This window comes from Neomonachus schauinslandi, chromosome 9 (genome assembly GCF_002201575.2).
Source record: "Neomonachus schauinslandi chromosome 9, ASM220157v2, whole genome shotgun sequence".
Taxonomy (NCBI): Eukaryota; Metazoa; Chordata; class Mammalia; order Carnivora; family Phocidae; genus Neomonachus; species Neomonachus schauinslandi.
Window position 1 is genome coordinate 40,280,857 of NC_058411.1, and position 21,062 is coordinate 40,301,918.

Sequence of the window (21,062 nt, forward strand, 5' to 3'; positions counted from 1 at the left end):
TAATACCCTCAAGTTTCATTCATATTGTCACTAATGGCAGGGTTTTTTTTCATGGCTGAATAATATCCCACCGTGTGTGTGTGTGTGTGTGTGTGTGCGTGTTTCTGTGTGTTTGTGTGTGTATCTCCCCGGACATTTTTGTTGTTGTTGTTGTTATAGTCAGATGTTTATTTAAAAATCTGATCCACCAACTTAGTGTTCTCCACCAGCTCAGGATGCAGAAACCTTCACAGGCTTCACAGTCTCTGGCTTAGGGGCTGCCTTCATAGGAAACTTAGCAGCAGCCATTGCTGTCTTTTTAGACACTTGCTTAGCCCTTTTTGCTTCCTTGGCAGCCCTGATGGCTGGTTCTCGTTGTGCCTTCCTAACTCCAGTTTTCTGATTCCTCTTGGCCATTATATCAGCAAGAGATGCACCAGTGATGGCCTTCTGGAATTTGACTGCACAGCAGGTTCTTTGCTTTTGAACTTTTTCCGACTGTCCCTTTTTGTGGTTTCTTCTGTAGAGGATGGTCCAGTTTATCAGCTGAGGATTCCTCTTGGAAAGGAACGCCAACTTGCATTTTGCATTAAGAAATTGGAAAACCTTCCCATCAGTCCTGGCGTAGTACCTGCTTTGTCTGGGGTGAGATATATTTAGATCTCACATCTTTATCCCCTCATCCATAGACAGATGCTTAGGTTGTTTCCATATCTTGGCTATTATGAATAATGCTGCAATGAACACAGAAGTGCAAATATCTCTTCAAAATCTTGATTTCATTTCATTTGGATATGTGCCCAGAGTGGGATTGCTAGATCATATGGTATTTCTATTTTTAATTTTTTGAGGAACCTCCATACTATTTTCCATACTGGCTGCACCAGTTTATATTTCCAACAGTGTATAAGAGTTCCCTTTTGTGAGGGAGCTTGTTTAAACACAGATTTCCTCCCCCTCAATTCACACACACATTAAGGTTCAATTCAGTAGGGGTTGAAGACATTACTGGTGCTTGCCCACATATCTAATTCTACCCTCCTTCCTGGCATAAGGAACACTATACTTACTAACTCCCCTGGATTTGGGCAGGTCTACATGAGTTGTTCTAGACAATAAAACGTCATCAGAAACTGACACGTGCCACTCATTTAGACAGAGGCAGTGAGAAACTCTAGTTTTTTCCTAGTTTTCTCCATTCATCCCTCTTCTGCTGCTGCCACAAGTGTGGAGCCCTCATTTGAGATGGAGGGGCCCCAGGGTTAAAGCAACTTGGACCAGTGAGTCACTGAATGGAAGTAGGCTGCTCTGGAGAGTTGCCAGGCATGTGTCTGAGTTTGGATTACCAAGAAATAAACTTCTGTCGTATTAGCCATGAAAATTTGGGGGTTGTTTGTTACCACAGCAGAACCTATTTAATTCTGACTTGTAGATATGAAGTCAGGTCCAGAAAATTTACTTTCTCTGTCATAGAGGTCCATGGACGACATTTTGAGAAACATTCTTTTAGGCTGACCACTCGCCACCTTCTATTCATGGTCTTTTTCCATACAGGGAGCAACACAGTTTAAGTGTTCTCTTATAATTCTCTTGGAATCACACTACTGACCAGCTTCCCTTCAGATCATTTCTGTGCACATTTTGGTGGCCTTCCAAAGCAGGTATGCATGGTCTCATTGTTCATTCAATTGTTGGTGTTTCGGAAAATTTCTTTTAGTCTGATTATTTTCTTATTGGGAGTACATTCCTGCTACTCCCGTATAGTGAACATAAAATATCCACAAAAAAGGAAATAAAGGAAGCATCCAGAAAAAGTAATAGAAGGACAAGTTCAGGAAAATTTACATGATCATAGTGGATGGAAAGAAGTAAGCCATAAACATTTGCTGAGGGTAGATCTTATGTTAAGTGTTCTTATCACAAAATGACCAGGACAACAATAAGCATAAGAAAAAGGGCAGGAGGAAACTTTTAGAGGTGATGGATATGTTCATGGCATAGATTGTGGTGACAGTTTCATGGGTGTGAACTTATCACTAAATTCATCAGGTTGTACATATCAAATATGTGTAGTTTTTTGTAAGTCAATGATACGTCAATAAAGTGGCTTAAAAAAAAATAACCTGACAGGTGAAAAATAAGATGCAAAGAATCAAAGAGGGAATAAAAAAAAGGACAGAGAAAATGCAAAAAACCACCTAAAGGAACAAAAATCGGAAAGTCCAACTAATCAAATCCAAGCTATAGAATGTAAATGCCAAAGGCCATTAGTAGCAAATCCTCATGACAACACTAATAACAGCAGCTCTCATTTATAGAGCATCTGCTGTATCCAGGCATTGTGCTATGCCTTTTGTCTTCATTTCCTCTCCTCCTTACAACCACCACAGAGTAAATTCCCTTACCACTAAGATGAAAAATTAGGTTGGAAGACATTCAGTAATTTAGGGTCACATTGGAGAGTAAATGGTAGAACGGGATTCAAAACCAGTTCTGCCTTGCTCCAAAGCTTTGGTCTTTTCCAGTGTATGACACGACCTCCCAATAACGTAAAGGATAGGATGAGAAAGCAGGGATAAATATAAATATGAAAATGTGCTGTAAATGAAAGGCCTAGAACAAGGGCTCCACCATTCTAGTCAATGCAGAAGGGGAATGAAACTGGAGGGCAGATTTATTTATTTTTTCTTCTTTTTAAGCATACAATCTGGAAGCTGAAAAAGTAGGATTTTTGTGGGAATATGCATGGTCATGAGGATGAATTGGAAAGGGGGAAGGAGAGAGAGAGGCCTCGACTCTCATTTCCTACATATAATACTAAGAGCCGCAGCAGCAAGAAGGAATTTCAAATGAGATTTTGGTAAAGTGGTAATCAAAGTGGTAAATCAAAGTGGCCCCCAAATCCAAACATTTAGAATCCCTCAGTAAGAAGGGATAACTTAAAGGTTACTCATTTAGCACACATGCTAACGGTTCCCCCCAAAAGGCACTGAGCCAAGGAAGCTTAAGAACCATAAAAGGAATAAAGCTACTTTATTAATGATAGGGAAATAACTGAAAATAATTTATCAAAATGAGGGATATTTTACAGAGGTATATGGCAGACGATCAAATTATCTTCAAACAAGAAGAAATAAATATGTAAGAAGAATGATCAAGCTGATGAAAGCCCTCCTGGCTTTGGAAAGGATAAGAGAATGGCAGGACATATTTAAAAAATGATACAAAGAAAACTCAAAGGAAGGAAGAAAGCCAAAGTCTTTTTTAAAAACAAATAAATGCGCCCAGCTGTGGCAATGGCTAATGAAATGCACAGAAAAAAGGGGAAAGGACAGAAACTGGAGCCGAAAAACAAATAAATGAACAAATTAAAAAATCGGAGACAAAGTCAAGGTAATGAGAGAAGAAAAAGGAGATCAAGAAAGAGCGAAATATCTTCTGCAAAGATTTTAGCGTTCAAAGATCAGAGAGAAAGGTGAGAGGCAATAAAATTGGAGAGAAGTGAAGAAACTGGGTTTAAAAGTTAGACACATAGGCTTCCCAGCCCCATGTCTTAGAGGCAATTTTCTTCCTCTTTTTTTTCTTTTTTAAAGGAGATTTCTTAACTCTCTGTGTCTCAGTTTGTCTTTATGTATCAAACTGGATAAAAGGGAGATTTTTATACTTCTATTACATTTGCTAGTCTGGACTAGAGATGATAAAAAATGAGGAGTAAAATGAAATGACACGTATGAGCCTTTTAACATGGGGCCTGGCTCATCAATAAATGTTCATGATTGATGATTAATTATTTATGATAACCTTGGAAGATAAAAACCAGCAATCAGCACTGAAAGAGAAACTGCAGGTAGTACAGAAGATGTCTGAGGAACTATTTCAAGGGGAAAAATGCACAGAGATGTGGACTCATGTTTGAGAATCAATTAAAAAAAAAAGACAACTCTCAAATAATTTATTTAACAAATACGGCTCAAAAAGTGAGCTGTGCTGTTGAGTTGTTTATTGATGGGAAAGGACTCCTGGGTCTAGCAGACTTACTGCTGGGTTCTTAATAAGACAACTGAGAATGTCCAGCCTCCTGCCCTCAATGAAGTATGAGACAAGACTGAAACAAGCTCTACAATGAAATAATGAGGGTGAACAATAGCTGCTTGAGGAAAGAGGAAACATAGTAATAATTTGTGGTCACATCCTAAATGCCCATCGATAAAGGGTAGTTAGCTAAATAAATTACAGTACCTGTATATCCTGAGAGACTGCTAAAAAGAATATAATGATTCTCTATGTGCTCACATGGAGAAACCCTTTCTATGGAGTTTAGTGATAAAGTGCAAAACACTGTGTATCTTAAAATGTCCTACTTTATGAGATTATTTTAGATGATTATATGTACATAAATGACCAGCTACACAACAGAGTCTGGGAAATGGGGCTGGGAGTGGGAGGGATTGTTCCTTTTTATTATTTACCCAGAGGAAGGTGAAATGGTACAGTGGTTAAACACCCAGGATTAGGGTTAAACACATGATAGGGTTAACTTAGGGAAACTTGCATAAGTTAATTAACCTCTCTATGCCTGGTTTACCTATCTGTAAAATGAGGACACTAGCCTGATCAGGTTGTTGTGAGGATGAAATGAGATGGTGAACATTTCATCCAAATACCACTCAGAACAGGACCCAGCACCTAGAACCGTCCATCACACAGTCAGCTAGCCGTTAATGGTATTATCAGACCTCTGTAACGTTTGTTGTCATTCAACCACAAGTGGGAGTCAGTTCTGCAAATGTTTAAAGGACCCAAAGGAGGAGAATGGAGAAAAATAATGAGGTTATAAAAATAAAGAGGAGTTTTCTCCATTCTTGAATGTTTGTTCCTCTAGGGAAGTGTCAGCACCATTTTGTTAAGTTTTCCACAAAATCTTGTATTGTAATTGGCATCGTATTAAATTTATGTATTTGTTGAGGGAGAACACAGAGTTTTCACACTGCTGAGCCTTCATATCCAAGATAAAGGCACATCTTTAGGTTTTTTTCTTATGTTCTCGGTATAATTAAAATTTCTTTTCTTTATTTGGGTCTGCACATTTCTTAGGTTTGTCCCAAAATTCTTTTTTATATTAATATTATAAATGGGAACTTTTCTTCCATTATTTTGTCTTACTTGATCTTGTTTATATATAGGAAAGCAATGAGGGGGATGAGCCCTACCAGATAAAATGTATTATGGAACTACGATAATTAAAAACAGTTTGGTGCTGAAGAGGAAATGAGAAGATCAAAGGATAGAATAGAGAATCCAGAAATAGACTCTAATTCATGTGGGAATTTAACATATTCAAATCAAAATGAGAAAAATGAATTAACCTGTGAATCACAATGCAAAACTAGCCTACCAGATAAATGCCAAAAGATAAATGCCTTCCTCATTCTTTTTACCAAGTAAATCCAAATTAATCTGAGATTTTTAAACTAAAACTATAAAATTAATCAGTGATTTTTAAAAAAATCAACTTAGTATAGGAATGGAAGAAGGCATAGATGAATTTATAATCTTAGAATAAGAAATGATTTCTGGGTAATACATAGAAAGCCTCAATACCATAAAGGAAATTAAAATGCTTATGATTTCAAATTCATCCAAACGCCTGTTTAGAAAAAAACCTATCATAAAGTCAAATAACAACAAACCAGAAATATATTTTCAACAGATAAAAAAAGGGCCAGTTTCCTTAATTCACAAAGAGTTCGTGCAAATCAGGAGAAAACCTGACAACCCAACTGAAAAATAAAATGAATGAAGGCAATCAGCTCATGAACACAGTGGATAGAAATGAAGTTCTACTATGCAACGAACACCAGGAGCAAATGCAAGAGAACAAACAAGTCCCAAAAATCAGGTAGGACCTCAGGGAAGACAGAGGGGATGGACGACCAGTCATCTTACTTGGCAGGACACAGAGTGTGGATGGTTCATGGGCCTGCCAAGTCCATAACCTGTAACCCACAACTTTTCTGTGCCTTTTTTACTAGGATGATACTGGCTTTCATGTCAGCATGGTATAGTAAGTCAAATTCATGTGGATGAGCTAGGTGTGAAGAATGGAGAATTACTTCTTAGTTTGACTTCTTAGTTTGGTGCTCTCAGGTTTCAACTTTAAAAAGAACTGTATCCTTGTGTAGTTGTTGCCTAAACCTGACTGAGTTTCTTCCTTACCCTCCCCTTCTGATAGCAAGTGTTCTATCTCCTGTGCTGAAACATTATGCTAACAGCTATGTAATGTAACACGTTCTGCAGAGAGTCTCTGCTGAAGTGAGGTTTTTCTTTCTGAAACCTCTTAAGGTTTTTTGAATGTCCGGATTCTCTGGTCTGATACTTTTTCTTTTAAGTGTAGGCTGTCCCTGCTATTTCTATGTACAAGATTTTCCATTTCTTTTCTAGATCATTCACCCCCATATAATACTGTGGCACATTTGTCACATTAACCTTTTCACACGTGATCCTGTTTCGTTATTTGAAAATATTTCTCTTAGGTGACCACCACCTTCTTTCTCCCGTTCTTTGGCCATGGAAGCTTGCTCTCTAATAACTGATTACATTGCATCTTCTTAAAGTTGAGACCTGAAAGCACAAAACTGTAAAATAATTCCTACAGTAAAATACTACTACCAGCATTCTCTGATCCCTGTGAAACATACTGCCTGATGTTCTGGCTCTTCTCTTAAAGGCTAATGGGCTGAGTGTCCCTGCCACCAGCTACTCAGAAATCAACGCACAGGGCAGATCAGTTGCTCTCCTGTTTAGTTACATTTAGTTGCATTTAAAAGGTAACAACTAAGTAAAAGAACTCTTCCTGCAGGGATCCTTTTATTTTTATTTATTTATTTATTTATTTTAAAGATTTATTTATTTGACACAGAGAGAGAGACAGCTAGAGAGGAAACACAAGCAGGAGGAGTGGAAGAGGGAGAAGCAGGCTCCTGGCTGAGCAGGGAGCCCGATGCAGGGCTCGATCCCAGGACCCTGAGATCATGACCTGAGCCGAAGGCAGACGCTTAACGACTGAGCCACCCAGGTGCCCCAACAGGGATCCTTTTATTTCCCACCATAAGTAAAGTGATTCACCATGCAAATACTAAGATACAGAAATAACCTAAGGATTGTTAATATCCACATCAGCCACCATTTTGGTAATTATATAAATATAATTAAACATGTAATTTATACATATCTATAGCCTGTGTACATATCAGATAATACACATATTTTATAAATTTTATAAATATCAATAAAATAGTATAGCGAGGGACATGTTATAACATCAAACACTTATGGAACATTTAGTTTGTGATGGATGCTGTTGAGCACTTTATATATACTGTCTTACTTAATCCTCTCAATTACTTTTCAGATTAGAACTATTGTAATCACTACCTGTGGTTGATTTATAAGGCCCACAAATTCTTTGACACTCCTCCCATTGAGAGGTGAGGTCAAGAGTTGCCCATTCCCACCTCCTGTAAACTCCCTTTCAGAGCCCAGGGCTGCCATTGTGAGAAGCCAACCACCCTGCAGGAGATACCACCTGGAGAGGCTCTGAGCCCATTTGGAGAGGGAGAAGGGCACAGCTGAGCCCAGTCTTCCTTCTGGTCCCATCAAAGTGCCAGACCCTAAGGGAATTCTTCTTGGACCCTCTAGACCAGAGCAGCTGCCAACTGAATACCACCAAATGACCCAGTCAATGCCACACGGAGCAGAAGAATTGCCAGTAGAACCCTGTCTAACTTACTGACTCACAAAGTCATTAGATTGAATAAAATGGTTGTTGCTTTAGGCCACTAGCTGTTGAGGTGATCTGTTATACAGCCATAGATAACTGGAACTCCCTATTCCAGATGCAGAAGCAAAATCACAGTGAATGAAGTAAGGTGTTCTGAATCACATGCCTAATTAATAGTGCAGCTGAGATTCCAACTCAGGCAGCCTGCCTCAAAAGCCTATAATCTTAGCCACTCCACTGAATTATTTTAAAATTATAATTAACTTTTGGAGATAGGGCATATATAACATCTTGATTCCTCTTAGCGTCTAGTCTAATTCCAATCTAATGAAGAATTTGTGCCAAAGGCATATAACCTCTCTGCATTCACAGTTATCTATTTATGCTTATTTTCACATCCCTCTGCATTTTAAAATGATGAATTTCTCCAACAGATTTGCCTGTGCTTATTTTGAGACAGTAGGATAGAGAGCCTCATTTCTCTTTTGTCTTTAGCATAGATCGTATCAGCAGCGCTGCTTAATTCCAAAGGGCAGGCTAATTCTGGGACTCAGGAAGTTGATTTCTATAGTATTAAATGTGGTTTAGTAATTTTCCAAGGAGACAGAGACTCTGAGGTCTGGGTAGTTTCCCTGATAAGCTATCATCCCCATCTATTTTATATTAGAATGTATTGTTTACTGAAAAGGTGAGGAAGGGGGCAAAAAGGAGACTCAATCCCAGCTCTTTGACAGGCAAATAGTTCTGTACCTGCAGCCTTTCTGGAGCCAAAAAGGTCAGGGGTCGAGGACCCAGAGGTACTGATGAAATCAAGGGACTTCAGCTAATTAAATACTTCAGCAACATGCACTGTAGTGTAGATACTGTTGTTTCCAAGATCAAATAAATAACACAATGTATGACATCAAGGAAAGCAGGTTCTCTGTGCAAGTGTGATCCTCTGATTGTTGGACATCTTCACAACAAATAGGGACAATCAAGAAAGCCTACACTTATTTCCTTTGGTGTCACTTCCAAAACATTTTGATTTCAGCCTCCCAGAGACTGAGCCCATTGTGAAAAAGAGTACAACAGCAAGAGGCACACAATTATTAATAACAACATTTCCTAGGAACTTAAAACATAAAGTTAGAAAGCAAACACAAAACACTTCTAAGTACTCCAATGATTTCTTGTTACATTTGGCTTTCTGAGTTATACTTTAGAAAAAAACTAGCAAAAAACTTTAGAGATCAATTTTTCTTTTCTTTTTTTTTTTTTTAAGATTTATTTATTTATTTTAGAGGAGGGAAGAAGCAGAGGGAGAGGTGAGAGTCTTAAGCAGACCCAGCACTGACCTCGAGCCCAACCCTGGGCTCAATCTCATGACCTGAGCCAGAATCAAGGGTCTGTTACTTAATCAACTGGGCCACTGAAGCACTCCCACATTGTTCCTCTAATAAAAGTAAAATCACAGTGTAATTTCACTGTCTTCCAATAAAAGTAAAACCACAACAAAAAACAATGGTCCTATATACCAGGTGCTGTTCTAAGCATTTTATATTGATTAGGACATTTATCTTCACAACCATTGTATGAGGTGATTGTTATTATTACCCCCATATTATAGATGAGGAAACTGAGACTTAGCTTAAGTGACTTGCTGAAGTCACACAGACAGGAAGTTGGGGAGTCGGGAGTTAAACCTAAGTTAACAGATTCCAGCACTATTCCACCTTCCTAATTTAGAACTCAGAACGGCTCCACTTTTATTCAATTTTGTACATAAGATTGAGAAATATACTTATTTTTCAATTATAGCTCAATAAAGTTGGAAAAAACCCAGACAAATCCCAACTGAGAAACATTCTACAATACACCTGACCAATACTCCTCAAAATTGTCAAGATGACTAAGAACAAGGAAAACCTGAGAAACTGTGACAGTTAAGAGGAGCCTAAGAAAACAAGGAGATTAAATGTAATGAGGTGCCCCAGATGGGGTCCTGGGACAGAAAAAGGACATTAGAGAGAAACAAAGGAAATCTGAATATATTATGGACTTCAGTTAATGATAATGACATTAGTTCATTAATTGTGACAAATGTTAATAATAGGGAAAAGTAGTTGTGGGGTATATGGGTACTCTCTACCCTATCTTCATAATTTTTCTGTACATCTAAAACTATTCTAAAATAAAGCTTATCTTTTCCCAAACGAAATACATAATTGATTTTTTTTTAACTGTTTGAAAATCACTGTTTTAATCTAACCATCGCCTAGGTCTGTGAAGCAATGGAAATGCCAAGTGGTTTCTAAACCTCTCCACAAAGGATTGGGGCTGTGCTGGGTCTGGAACCAGAGCTCCTCCCTGGTGCACAGTCTAATGTTTCTTCCACTATATCCAGCTGCTCATGACTGACCATGAATAAATAAATAAATAAATAAATAAATAAATAAATAAATAAATAAATCAGGTTGAATATTTTTACTCTTCTTTTCCTTCAATTTTATCTTTCTCTCTATATAAAAGCACAGCACTGGTGGGAAAAAGTAGCTTTATTTTCATCTGCTCCCACTTCTAAAAAGGAAGACTTCATGAGAATGTTAATGCTTTGAATTTAAGTACATGACATTCCCACAACTAGTCTGGGATCAGGAGGAATTGGGCATCTATGAATCTCTAAATTTTTTAATGTAACTAAACAGGAGAGCAACTGATCTGCCCTGACAAATACATTACAATAGCAATGGTTAAAAAAAAAAAAGTACTATTTGCAATAAATATAAGCAAACTAAAGAAATAAAAGCAATGAAAATACAATGTTATTAAATTCTCACTGAAAACAGTTGCCTGCTAAAGACTGGGCCTAAGGCCTGCTCTCTCTTTCCATAAGAAAAGGAAATTATGGAAAGATGTTTAAGACGTATTAACACCAAACTGAGACTTTCTTCCATAAACTTTTTTTTTTTTTTCCTTTCAGCAAACAAAGTCAATCACTCTCCCTTAATTGTTGCTTCCTTATAGAGGAACTTTTGCAGTTCCTAACAGGTTTGTCAGGCTTCCAGAAATAAACTATGATGGGGAAAAAAATACCTCTTAGTCTTCTTCAAAATGACAGAGTGAACCAGTGACTAGGAAGAGAAGAGGAAAAATCTAAATAAATTTTATGTTGTAAGAATCAAAAACTATACTAAATATCACCCAACCCATGAGGCTGTTCAAGTCCAAATTATGAAGCAAATGTTGTTTTGTATGTCTCCATGACTGTGCCAAAATCTGGCTTCAGCACGTACAGTGCATGCCTCCATCAGCAGCCCAAATCTATACTCAGAACCCTGGCAGCTGGTAAGAGCTGACCTAGATCTCAGGTTCAAACAGTTCTTTTTTCCATGACAGCTCACAGCTAAAAGAATTAGATCTATAGAAGGTTGCTACCAGACTTGATGCAACTAGGCACCAATGCTTCAGGGCTATGCCAGGCCTTTGTAGGACCAGGTGATTAAAGATTAGCACTATAATACATAGAGGAGATCCTAGGCAAAGACAGTACGATATACATGCGTGTATACACACGTGGTAAAGTAACGATGAGGAGACTTTCCACCAAGGGTGCACAAACTATGCAAGGTATGTTGTGAAGTTTATAAGCCAGGCTATAAAAGAGAAAAACTCCACACTTTCATTTTTTTAAACTTTGGTCTTGGTAGAACATATATTTCAGAGTATATTACCAAGTGTGCACATCTGTGAAAAAGAAAAATGACATGGTTAACCTAAAAATGAGTGTGGAATCCACTTTATCAGCACTTTAAACATAGCTCTTAAAATAATATCTAAAATAGGCTTTCCACGCCAAAGTGGACACAGATGTGCTTTAATATAATATCCTGATGTTTGTCTATTTCCTGATGACCCTTTGACTTCCAGGGTGGGCTTCGTTTCTCTTTTGAAACAGATGTTGGTAAATGTCTATCCCTAAAACCAGAAGTCCTGATCTACAGGGAATCCAACCAGTTTTCCTCTTCCTTCTCTCAAACTTACCTCAGCCATATCACATTCTTTGTCAGCAGCTATGACTAACAGACCATAATCAGAAAATAAAGTAGAAATACTTGGATAATTCAGATGAAAGCTTTCAGTTCAAGCATGCAAAAGGCACTAATGTAAACATAGCTCCAGAGACAATTCAAGAAGAGTATAATTTCCCCTTTACCTCCTAAAACTGGATGTTCAATGTAATTTTGTACAGTCAAACATGTAATAACTGTGCTAACCAAATGTTGCCTAGCAAAAAGCCTATTAAAGCATTAATCAATAAGAATGGCTTGAAGCTGGCGGATTATAGCTTCGGCATAAGCATTGTTAGCTTCTACAGGACATTAAAATGGCAGCTGGTCTGGAAAACACTTTGGTTCTCTTCAATAGGCAATAATTTTCCTTTGAACCTTGTTCATAGCCTTGTTAACAGGCTTTTATTTTCCCCCAAACAACTTTTGCAAAAAAAAAGCCAACTTCATGACCCCTGTACAAATATCCCAAATTTTAGCTACTCAACTACAAATCAAGGCAATTTTACTAGAATGTTTTTATGATGACTTCTTAGAAAATTATTAATAAATCAAGTTCTTTTTAAAAAATGCACCAGGAGCTCATTAAAAGAAACCTTTGATTAATCCAAGAATATTTGACAACACTGATCATCATCTTCTGATGGACTTGTTTTGTGAGTACAGACCTTTAGCAATGGATTATTTTAAAAAGGGCACACCTGTAATTTTAGCTCATCAAGATATCATACATCTCCTTGTTTCCTTTCAAAGGTATTAAGCGTTTTGAATAGCAAAAAGTACTTTTAAAACTTCAAATATTAGAACATTACAAAAAGATGACCATGAATAAAATGAAGCTTTTAAAATTATAATTTTGACAAAATAAATTGCTTGCTTTAGTCTGTTAAACTGTTATCTATAGAAAGAGAAATTATACCTTGTTATTCCTAAAGGTTAATTTTATGCCTTTAAGAAAAACTACTAAGCCAGAAATGCCAAACTCTGGCTCTTTATTTAACCAGGTTTTTTGCACTAAAAAAAAAAAAAAAAAAAAAAACTAACTAAAAATAAATTCAGAAGACAAAAGAAACTAAAATTTTGCTAAGCAGAGAATATGGTAAGAAGAAATGATCATCTTGCAGGTAAAAACAAATTTGTGGGTTCCTCAAAAGAAAATAAATAGAATTACCATATCTTCCAGCAATTCCACTTCTGTATATACTCAAAAAGAACTGAAAGCAGGGACTCGAAAAGATATTTGTGCACCAGTGTTCACAGTAGCTTTATTCGAAATAGTCAAGAGGTACAAACAACCCAAATGTCCATTGACAGAGGAATGGATAAATGAAATATGGTAAATACATACCATGGAATATTACTCAGCCTTTAAAAGGAAAGAAATTCTGACACATGCTACAATAAATACATGGATGAACTTTAAAGACATTGTGCTGAGTGAAACAGATCAGACCAAAGCAACAAATATTCTATGATTCCACTTCTATGAGGTACCCAAAGTAGCCAAAGTTATAGACAGAAAGCAAAATGGTAGTTGCCAGGAGCAGAGAGCGGTTGGGGGAGAGGCTTTGAGGAGTTACTGTTTAAAGGGAGTGGAATTTTAGTGTTTCAAGAGGGCAAGTGTCCTGGAGATAAACAGTGGTGGTGGCTGCCCAACAATGTGAATTATTTAAAGCCACTGAACTGTATACCTAAAAATGGTTAAAAAGGTAAATTTTCTGTTATGTTTATTTTACCACAGTAAAAAAAAAATGTGGCATTTTCCGCTGTGACAATAAACAGTGACATTTAGGGGCACCTGGGTGGCTCAGTCGGTTAAGCATCTGCCTTTGGCTCAGGTTATGATCCCAAGGTCCTGGGATGGAGCCCCATATCCGGTTCCCTGCTCAGTGGAGAGCCTGCTTCTCCCTCTGCCTCTGCCCCTACCCCTGCTCATGCTCACTCTCTCTTTCCTCTCTCTCAAATAAATAAATAAAATCTTAAAAAAAAATCAGTGATGTTTAAATTGGAAGTGGACATCAAGGAAACCCAAATTCCCCGAAAAACATGCTAAGTGGTTAGCACAGTGTCCCAGCAAAATGTCAGCCACCAACAGACCTCTTCTGACCACCCAGACGAGAGCACTGCCCCATGAAGCTGGAAGAGGTAACAAAGGGAGTGGGCTTATTTTATGTTTCATCCTGGTCTCTTTCTTTTCCAGAAGGCCGTTCCATAAATGGTTACTTCCAGTAGAATTTGAATAAACTTCATGTATTCACTGTTTTTTTGTTTGTTTGTTTTACTACAACATGGTTAAGAAGAGAAAAAACTGTAAAAGAAAGCCCTTTGAGGGAGAACAAGAAATAAGAAGTTTAAAAAATCAAGGATTGAACATTTCTGATAGAAGTGAAAGTTGACTCAGAAGAGAGTTTGATTTTAATAAAGTGCTAGACTTAATTGCCAGGTGACAGAAGGGAACTTACCCATACAAGTAAGTAAAAGACAAGAGATAAGATCGCCTACACATTTAATTCCCAAAATGCAATGCATATTTGCTTAATGCTGCATAAGAATGTAAGCTTAATCAAGAACCTTAAATTCTGTGAAAAAGAAAAATGCCAGGTCATTATAGTCTCATCTGCTAAAGATGTGAGAAATCTACTCAGTTGAATGTGGAGATAAAGTTAAAAATGTGACCTAATCACTACATTTTACATGGCATTAAAGCAATCAATAAAAAATAAGCAAAAGATAGCGTAGCACCATTGAAAGGTTTTTAATATCAATACTACGTGCTTTGACATATAAGGACTGTGATTTTGCAAAGTGTCTAGAGGCTATTTGGATACATTCTGAAAAAAATAATCTCTTGTCCAATAAAATAGTATGTAGTTGGAAACAGGGAAAAGAAATTGCAGTAGATGCTGATTCTAAACCCCCAGGGATAGAGAGAAATGAGACTGACTATATAGATGGTCTAGGTCTCAGATGAGATATGAATGGACATTGTAACTCTTCACAACCCATCACTTGGCATCAAAAAAGTCCCAAGTTACATGAAGAGCAATTTTGAGCCAGTGAGCACAAAAATAAACCCAAAGAAAATGTGTAGTTGGTGATTACATTAAATCTTGCGTTGATGAGAGCCACCTAAGAAATCCTAACTTTTAATAAGTATATCAGAAAATAGGAATTGCAGAGAATATCCACAATATAAATGAGTACCTGTACAAAATGAGTGACAACATTTTTTTAAAAGGCTTATACACTAGGTTCAGTCATTTTAAAATCTGTCTTTAAAAATAAAATTGAAGGGTAGTTTGAAGTACATTACAGAGTTAGAAAAGTTGCAACAATAACAAAAAATCCACAGTTCCTAAAGTCCAAAAAGGACATCACTGGAAAGAAAAATCACTGTCTCCATATAAACATCAATTTTTAAGGAATTATCTAATTTTTTGGTATGGAAATACATGAATTTTTATAACTTGCAAATCTTGGTTAACGGGAACTGCATGGTTCACATATTTTTAAAAAGGATAAGAAAAATGGGAACTATAAGCTTCAAAATTTTACTCCAAATGTATTCGTTAATTTAAAACAATTACTTTAAGGAAAAGTAATTTTAAAATCCCAAGCAATAATAAGCAATATCAAGCATTTATTAAAAGAAGTCATTCAAGGTAAAATAACATAACTGCTCTTGGCAAAATTATAAAGTTTGTTTAGGAAATAATACAGAATTATATGAGGGAGAGCATTAATAAAACATCCAATATAGCATTTAATCAAATGCTATATCAAATCAAAAAAATTTTAAATTAGCTTGGAAATAAACATTGTCAAATAAACTAAAAGTTGGCTAAGTTATTTTAAACAAAGGAAATTGATAAATGGTCCAGTATCCCATTGAGACAAGATATTTGGCAGAAGGCCTATTATCTCTGGTCTCAATAAAAATTTTATTAATGACTTGGAATAACGAATGAGCATTAGATTATTGATATTAGAAGTTCTGTTTTGAATAGGCAAAGATCGTGCTTAGATACACAAAGATTTGAAGGGATTGGCTCTAAAGCCAAAAAATGATAAGCTAGAGTCAGCTTAGAAAAATGCAAGCTACCATAGCATGAGAAAAAGAATTTGAAACTAATTTAATTCCATGAGAAAACATGGCAATTAGTCATGCCAAAGATACTCTATAAGGAACAGTAGACAGAATATTAAGTAGCCACTTAAAGAACAATAAGAAGAGTGCTTGGGTAGCGCAGTCCATTAAGCGGCGGACTCTTGGTTTCCACTCAGGTCTGATCTCAGGGTTGTGAGATCAAGGCTCCCTACAGACTCCGTGCTCAGTGCAGAGTGTGCTTGGGTTTTTCTCTCTACCTCTCCCTCGGTCCCTCCACCCCCACCTCTCTCCCAAATAAATAAATATATTTCTCTAAAAAAAGGTGGGGGGGAACAAGAAGAAATAAAAGCTGGCCAAATAGAAGAGGGCCCACGCTGCTTTTCCAAAGTGCCATGTCCATTTCCTACTCAAGCAGTTTGCCACAAGCAGATGTCAACTATTACTTAAGGTTAGATTGACAGGTCTTCCTAACTACACAGTCTGACCACTTCCATCACAGACAGTGGGAAGAAAATGGTAAAATTTATAGCAGAACCCCATGGTTGCTGAACCCTGCCTCACACCAACATCTGATTTGTTTGCTTTAACTGAGGTTGGACAGAAACAGAAATGAATCCTATTTGCCATTGATAATAACTCAGTGAAATGGGGCTGATGGAGCACTAGACTGGGAGTCAGCAAATCTTCCCCTGATCAGCCTGCATTTCCTCCTTCATATGGTAAAGAGGCTGAACCATACATATATTCCTAATACCCTTCCAGCTCTAAGGCTACATAGTGGTTACTTGGGTCTTTTGAAAATAAACTGTATTTAGAACACAGAGCCTGTGTTAAATGTGAAGAATATATTATTCTGATAGAAGAAGCTGAATATATAGGTGGATTCAAAAAAAAATCTTAAACTCTTTGGGTTCTTATTAATAATTCATACGTATTGAGTGTTTCCTATTGCTAGGCCTTGTGTTAAGTACCTAACATGGATAATCTCATTTAATGCTTAGAAGAATTCTTCAGAGTAGGTGTGATTATCATCTCCCCTTTACAGACAATCTCACGGAGTCCCAGAGAGGTTAAATAACTTGTCTGGAGTTGCATGACTAGTAAGTGGTAACATTCCTGGACAAAGTCTTTATCAGTCCTTAGTAAACTGAGAAAAATAAGGACAGTGGCATTCAATAAATATTTGCTGAATAAGTAACATGACCACTGGTAGACATCTACCTGCCAACTGTCTTTTGGGAGACAGCACAATGAGGGAAATGGTGTTCAACATCCAACATCTGTAGAACGCTGCCCAATACCAGACGCAGTACTAGGCACTTTACAAATATCCCATTCAACCCTCCAATAACACTCTGACACAGATGGTGTTACCCACATTTTACAGGTGAGCAAACAGAAGCCAGCCTCTCGTTGCTGTCTCCCCACCTGACAACTGCCCCCAGAAATGTGGCCTTTGGAACTAGGTCTGGAGCAGAGGGGAGAGGAGACCCCAACCAGGAAGAAACCTGTAAGGATGTGCTGTGGTAACCCAGTCCCTTCTGACTGAGTTACAAAACATGTGGTAGACTTGAACCACTCTTTAGCTTGACGGCCTTCAACTTCCTACTGTCTTCCTTTTGTACCCGAACTTCCTTTTTGGAAAGTCCCCACTTCGTGTGGTTCTGCTGAGAAGGGAAACTGCTACCTGCCGCACCACCAATACCAAACAGGCCAGGACCCCCCTCTTCCCCAGCCCCGTGCAGCCCTCTCAGGGAGGGAAGGGAGGGCTGGGGTCAGACTGAGCCAAAGGAATATTTGCTCCCAGAACTCCGAATCCTGAGCACGTGAGAAAAGCATGGGATGGTTGGGGGTCATGCTTCTCACAGCTGTGCAGGTGGTAGGCAGGGCAGCCCGTCCTGGCCAGGGACCTGAGGGGCTACAGTTCTGTTGCCTGTCTTGAGGACACTTTGGATGCTTCCATTCCTCAAGACGGTTCTTCAGCTTCTTGGTGATTTTGTGAGCCCAAAATAGCCTTCTAACAAATTCCTTTTGGTTTAAAATAGACAGAATTGGTTTCTTTTTTTTTTTTTTTTTTAAGATTTTATTTATTTATTTTACAGAGAGAGACACAGCGAAAGAGGGAACACAAGCAGGGGGAGTGGGAGAGGGAGAAGCAGGCTTCCCGTGGAGCAGGAAGCCCGATGCGGGGCTTGATCCCAGGACCTTGGGATCATGACCTGAGCTGAAGGCAGTCGCTTAACGACTGAGCCACCCAAGCGCCCCCAGAATTGGTTTCTGTTGCTTGCCACCAAGAAGCCTAAATGGTACAGACTATGGGTTAAAAAAGTAAAGGCAGGTATTTGCAGAGCATTTAAAATGCATTTTTGTTACAGTGCTCTCTCATATGACAGCTCCTATCCTCCAGCTTCCCAGGTACCAAAGGGCCATACCCTGATGTGTGGCTGAACATTGGTACCAATTCACATTCTCACCCCCAAATTCCTCAAATCTGTCCTCTCAGCTCCACCAGCTTTAAACAAAAAGGGTACAAAGGCACAGTATAACAGTCAAGTTCTGCAGTTTGTGCTAATGTTTATGTCATTTTGATATCTGACCCCCTTAAAAGGTAATAAAAAAAAAAGAATGCTTGAAGTTCTGTTGTAGATATTGCATGTATTGGTAGAAAAGGCAATGGTTCTTATATATAGCTCCGTAACTGTCCTGCGTGAAAAATGATTGCTCACTACTGAGTCAAGCCACTATTTCCCCTCTTTTTCTATTACCCTTTTACACAGACACATATATGCTCACTCACAAATGCATTCACACACTGCTATACACCTCACACTATTTTCCCTCACATCAAAAGGGAAAGGCATAGCCACCCCTCTAAGCTAATAGTACTTTTCTAAACAGAAGGGAAGAAAGTCCATTCAAAGAGTTTCACATTCTGAGATTCTCTTATCTTCGCGTTGGAAGAAAACCCTCCTCAGGCTATTCTGAACTGTTCTTCACATAGGTCTCCACCTAAGTGGAGAAACTGGATGGAAAGCTCTGAAGTCAAGAGAGATTTAAGGGGCGCCTGGGTGGCTCAGTTGGTTAAGCATCTGCCTTCGGCTCAGGTCATGATCCCAGGGTCCTGGGACCGAGCCCCACAGGCTCCCTGCTCAGCGGGGAATCTGCTTCTTCCCCACCTTGCTCGTATGCTCTCTCTCTCCCTCCCTCTCAAATAAAGAAAATCTTAAAAGAAAAAAAAAGTGATTTAAGGTCCTCTGGGAGAAGCTGAGGCAGGATCTCTGAGGCAGGTCAGGAAGGGTGGGAGGAGGTCTGAGGGACACCCTACACAATCTTTGGTGGACCGGCCCACGAGGGAAATGGGGCAGCAGTACACCGTGGCTGTCCACAGGTAAAGGGGTGCTGCCGCCATATTTGTGACTGACAGAAAAGGGAAGGCTGGGAAGAAGAATTCCAAGAAGAAATCCAGGAAAGAAGCAATGTGTAGGAGAATGTTCCCTCAGAGTAAGTGGAATAAGGAATGTAACAGTTTCTTTCTGAAAGTCTTATTCCTAAGAATGTTGTTAGACCATGAGCCCATGAAGAGTTACAACTGGATTTTCTCTGACTGATTTTCCACGGATTCTAACATATGCCAATAGAAAAATGCTTATATAAACAGAATGCAATAGCATTTTGAACCAGGCTTTCGGAATAAAAAAAAAAATCTCTTAATTGCCTATATGCACTAAGCACATTTTTGCCCTAATTTTGTCTGGCTGCAAGCCAGGATCTTTGCAAACTACCTCACTACTATTCATTTTCATAGCACTTATTACAAAGTACTACATTGTAGGCCCCTTGAAAATCTAGTATAACCCAAGGTCAATAAAAGATTATCCGGTCCTTTGGAGACCTAGGAAAAATTGGCTCAAACCTCTAGATTCTGGGGGCACCTGGGTGGCTCAGTCGGCTAAGTGGCCAACTTTTGGTTTCAGCTCAGGTCATGATCTCAGGGTCCTGGGATTAAGCCTTGTGTCGGGCTCTGAGCTCAGCGTGGAGTCTGCTTGAGGATTCTCTCTCTCCCTCTGCCCCTCCCCCTGCTCTCTATCTCTAAAATAAATAAATTAATCTTTAAAAAACAAAACAAAACAAAACAAAAAACCCCTCTAGATTCTGTAGCCTAGACCAGTCCAGATTCCACCCCAAGATTTTCACAAAGCCCCTTAAGGGCCTAACCCTTGTGATGGCCTCCTGGCCTCCTGTTGCTACAGACTGACTATGTGCTGTTCTACCCCTCTTGAGTCCCCCAGGCCCTCCTGCACACTCAGAGCAGGAATGAATCAGCACCACCCTCCTTACTCAAAGTGTTGGGAGGGAAGTGGAGGGGCATTTCCATCTCAGAAATTCAAATGGAAACATTAGTGTTACAGTTCTTAAGTGTGCTTCAGGCCCTCCATCTCCAGGGGCTGGGAGGCCCTTTACCCCACACTCTGCGTTTGCAGTCCTCCCCGTTTTGTCATCTCCTTCCTCACCCCTTCAGGCACCATTTCTCTCTTGCCTTCCTTGATGAGGTGTGGGCACCAGCCCACTCCCCAGCCCTGCATTTCAACTTCTGCCCATGACTCTTATTATCTGTATCACAGCACCTTTTCCCAACAAAGAAATTTACCTTGTGAGGTGGAATTTGGGTGCCTACCATGTAGGAAATAAAAATCATTTTCCCTTGTTAGACAGAAGCAGTGAGGGTAAGAAATGTTAGAAGAGGGAAGGGAGCTGATGATGGCAAGGAGTTCAGGAGTTTCTGCTCACCATCCCCAAGGTAAACCTAAGTGTGGACACCCTCAAAGGGCCCAAGCAACCAGGGTGTGAATTGACTTTTGATGAGACTAGGACCCTCCAGTTTCTCCCTGACTCAGCGACCAACCCAAAGCCATAGCTTTGTGCCCAATGGCCTGTGCTGGGAATGCTTTAAAAAAAAAAAGGGTAAGAGACAAGAGTCCCAGATCTTTTTCTCTGCCTATTTTAATCTCTGATTTTCTATGCAGTTTGACCCAAGCTGTCGCCCTCCTAATACTGCAAACCCACTACCAAATGTTATCATGAAGAATAATTTTGAACAGTACAGGCATACGGAAAGGGTTTATCAGGAACTGGAGAGGTGGTAACT

At 38.8% G+C, this 21,062-nt stretch overlaps 1 protein-coding gene across 1 annotated transcript; it reads right to left on the bottom strand.

Moving 5' to 3' along the window:
* Positions 1 to 210: 210 nt before the first annotated feature.
* On the bottom strand, positions 211 to 7,530 carry LOC110590577 (60S ribosomal protein L24-like). Its single transcript, XM_044918097.1, has 2 exons — positions 7,414 to 7,530; positions 211 to 537 (listed from the first exon to the last, which is right to left on the bottom strand). The coding sequence occupies exons 1-2, from the start codon at positions 7,528 to 7,530 to the stop codon at positions 211 to 213; spliced, it is 444 nt and encodes a 147-aa protein (XP_044774032.1).
* Between the last annotated feature and the right edge of the window lie 13,532 nt (positions 7,531 to 21,062).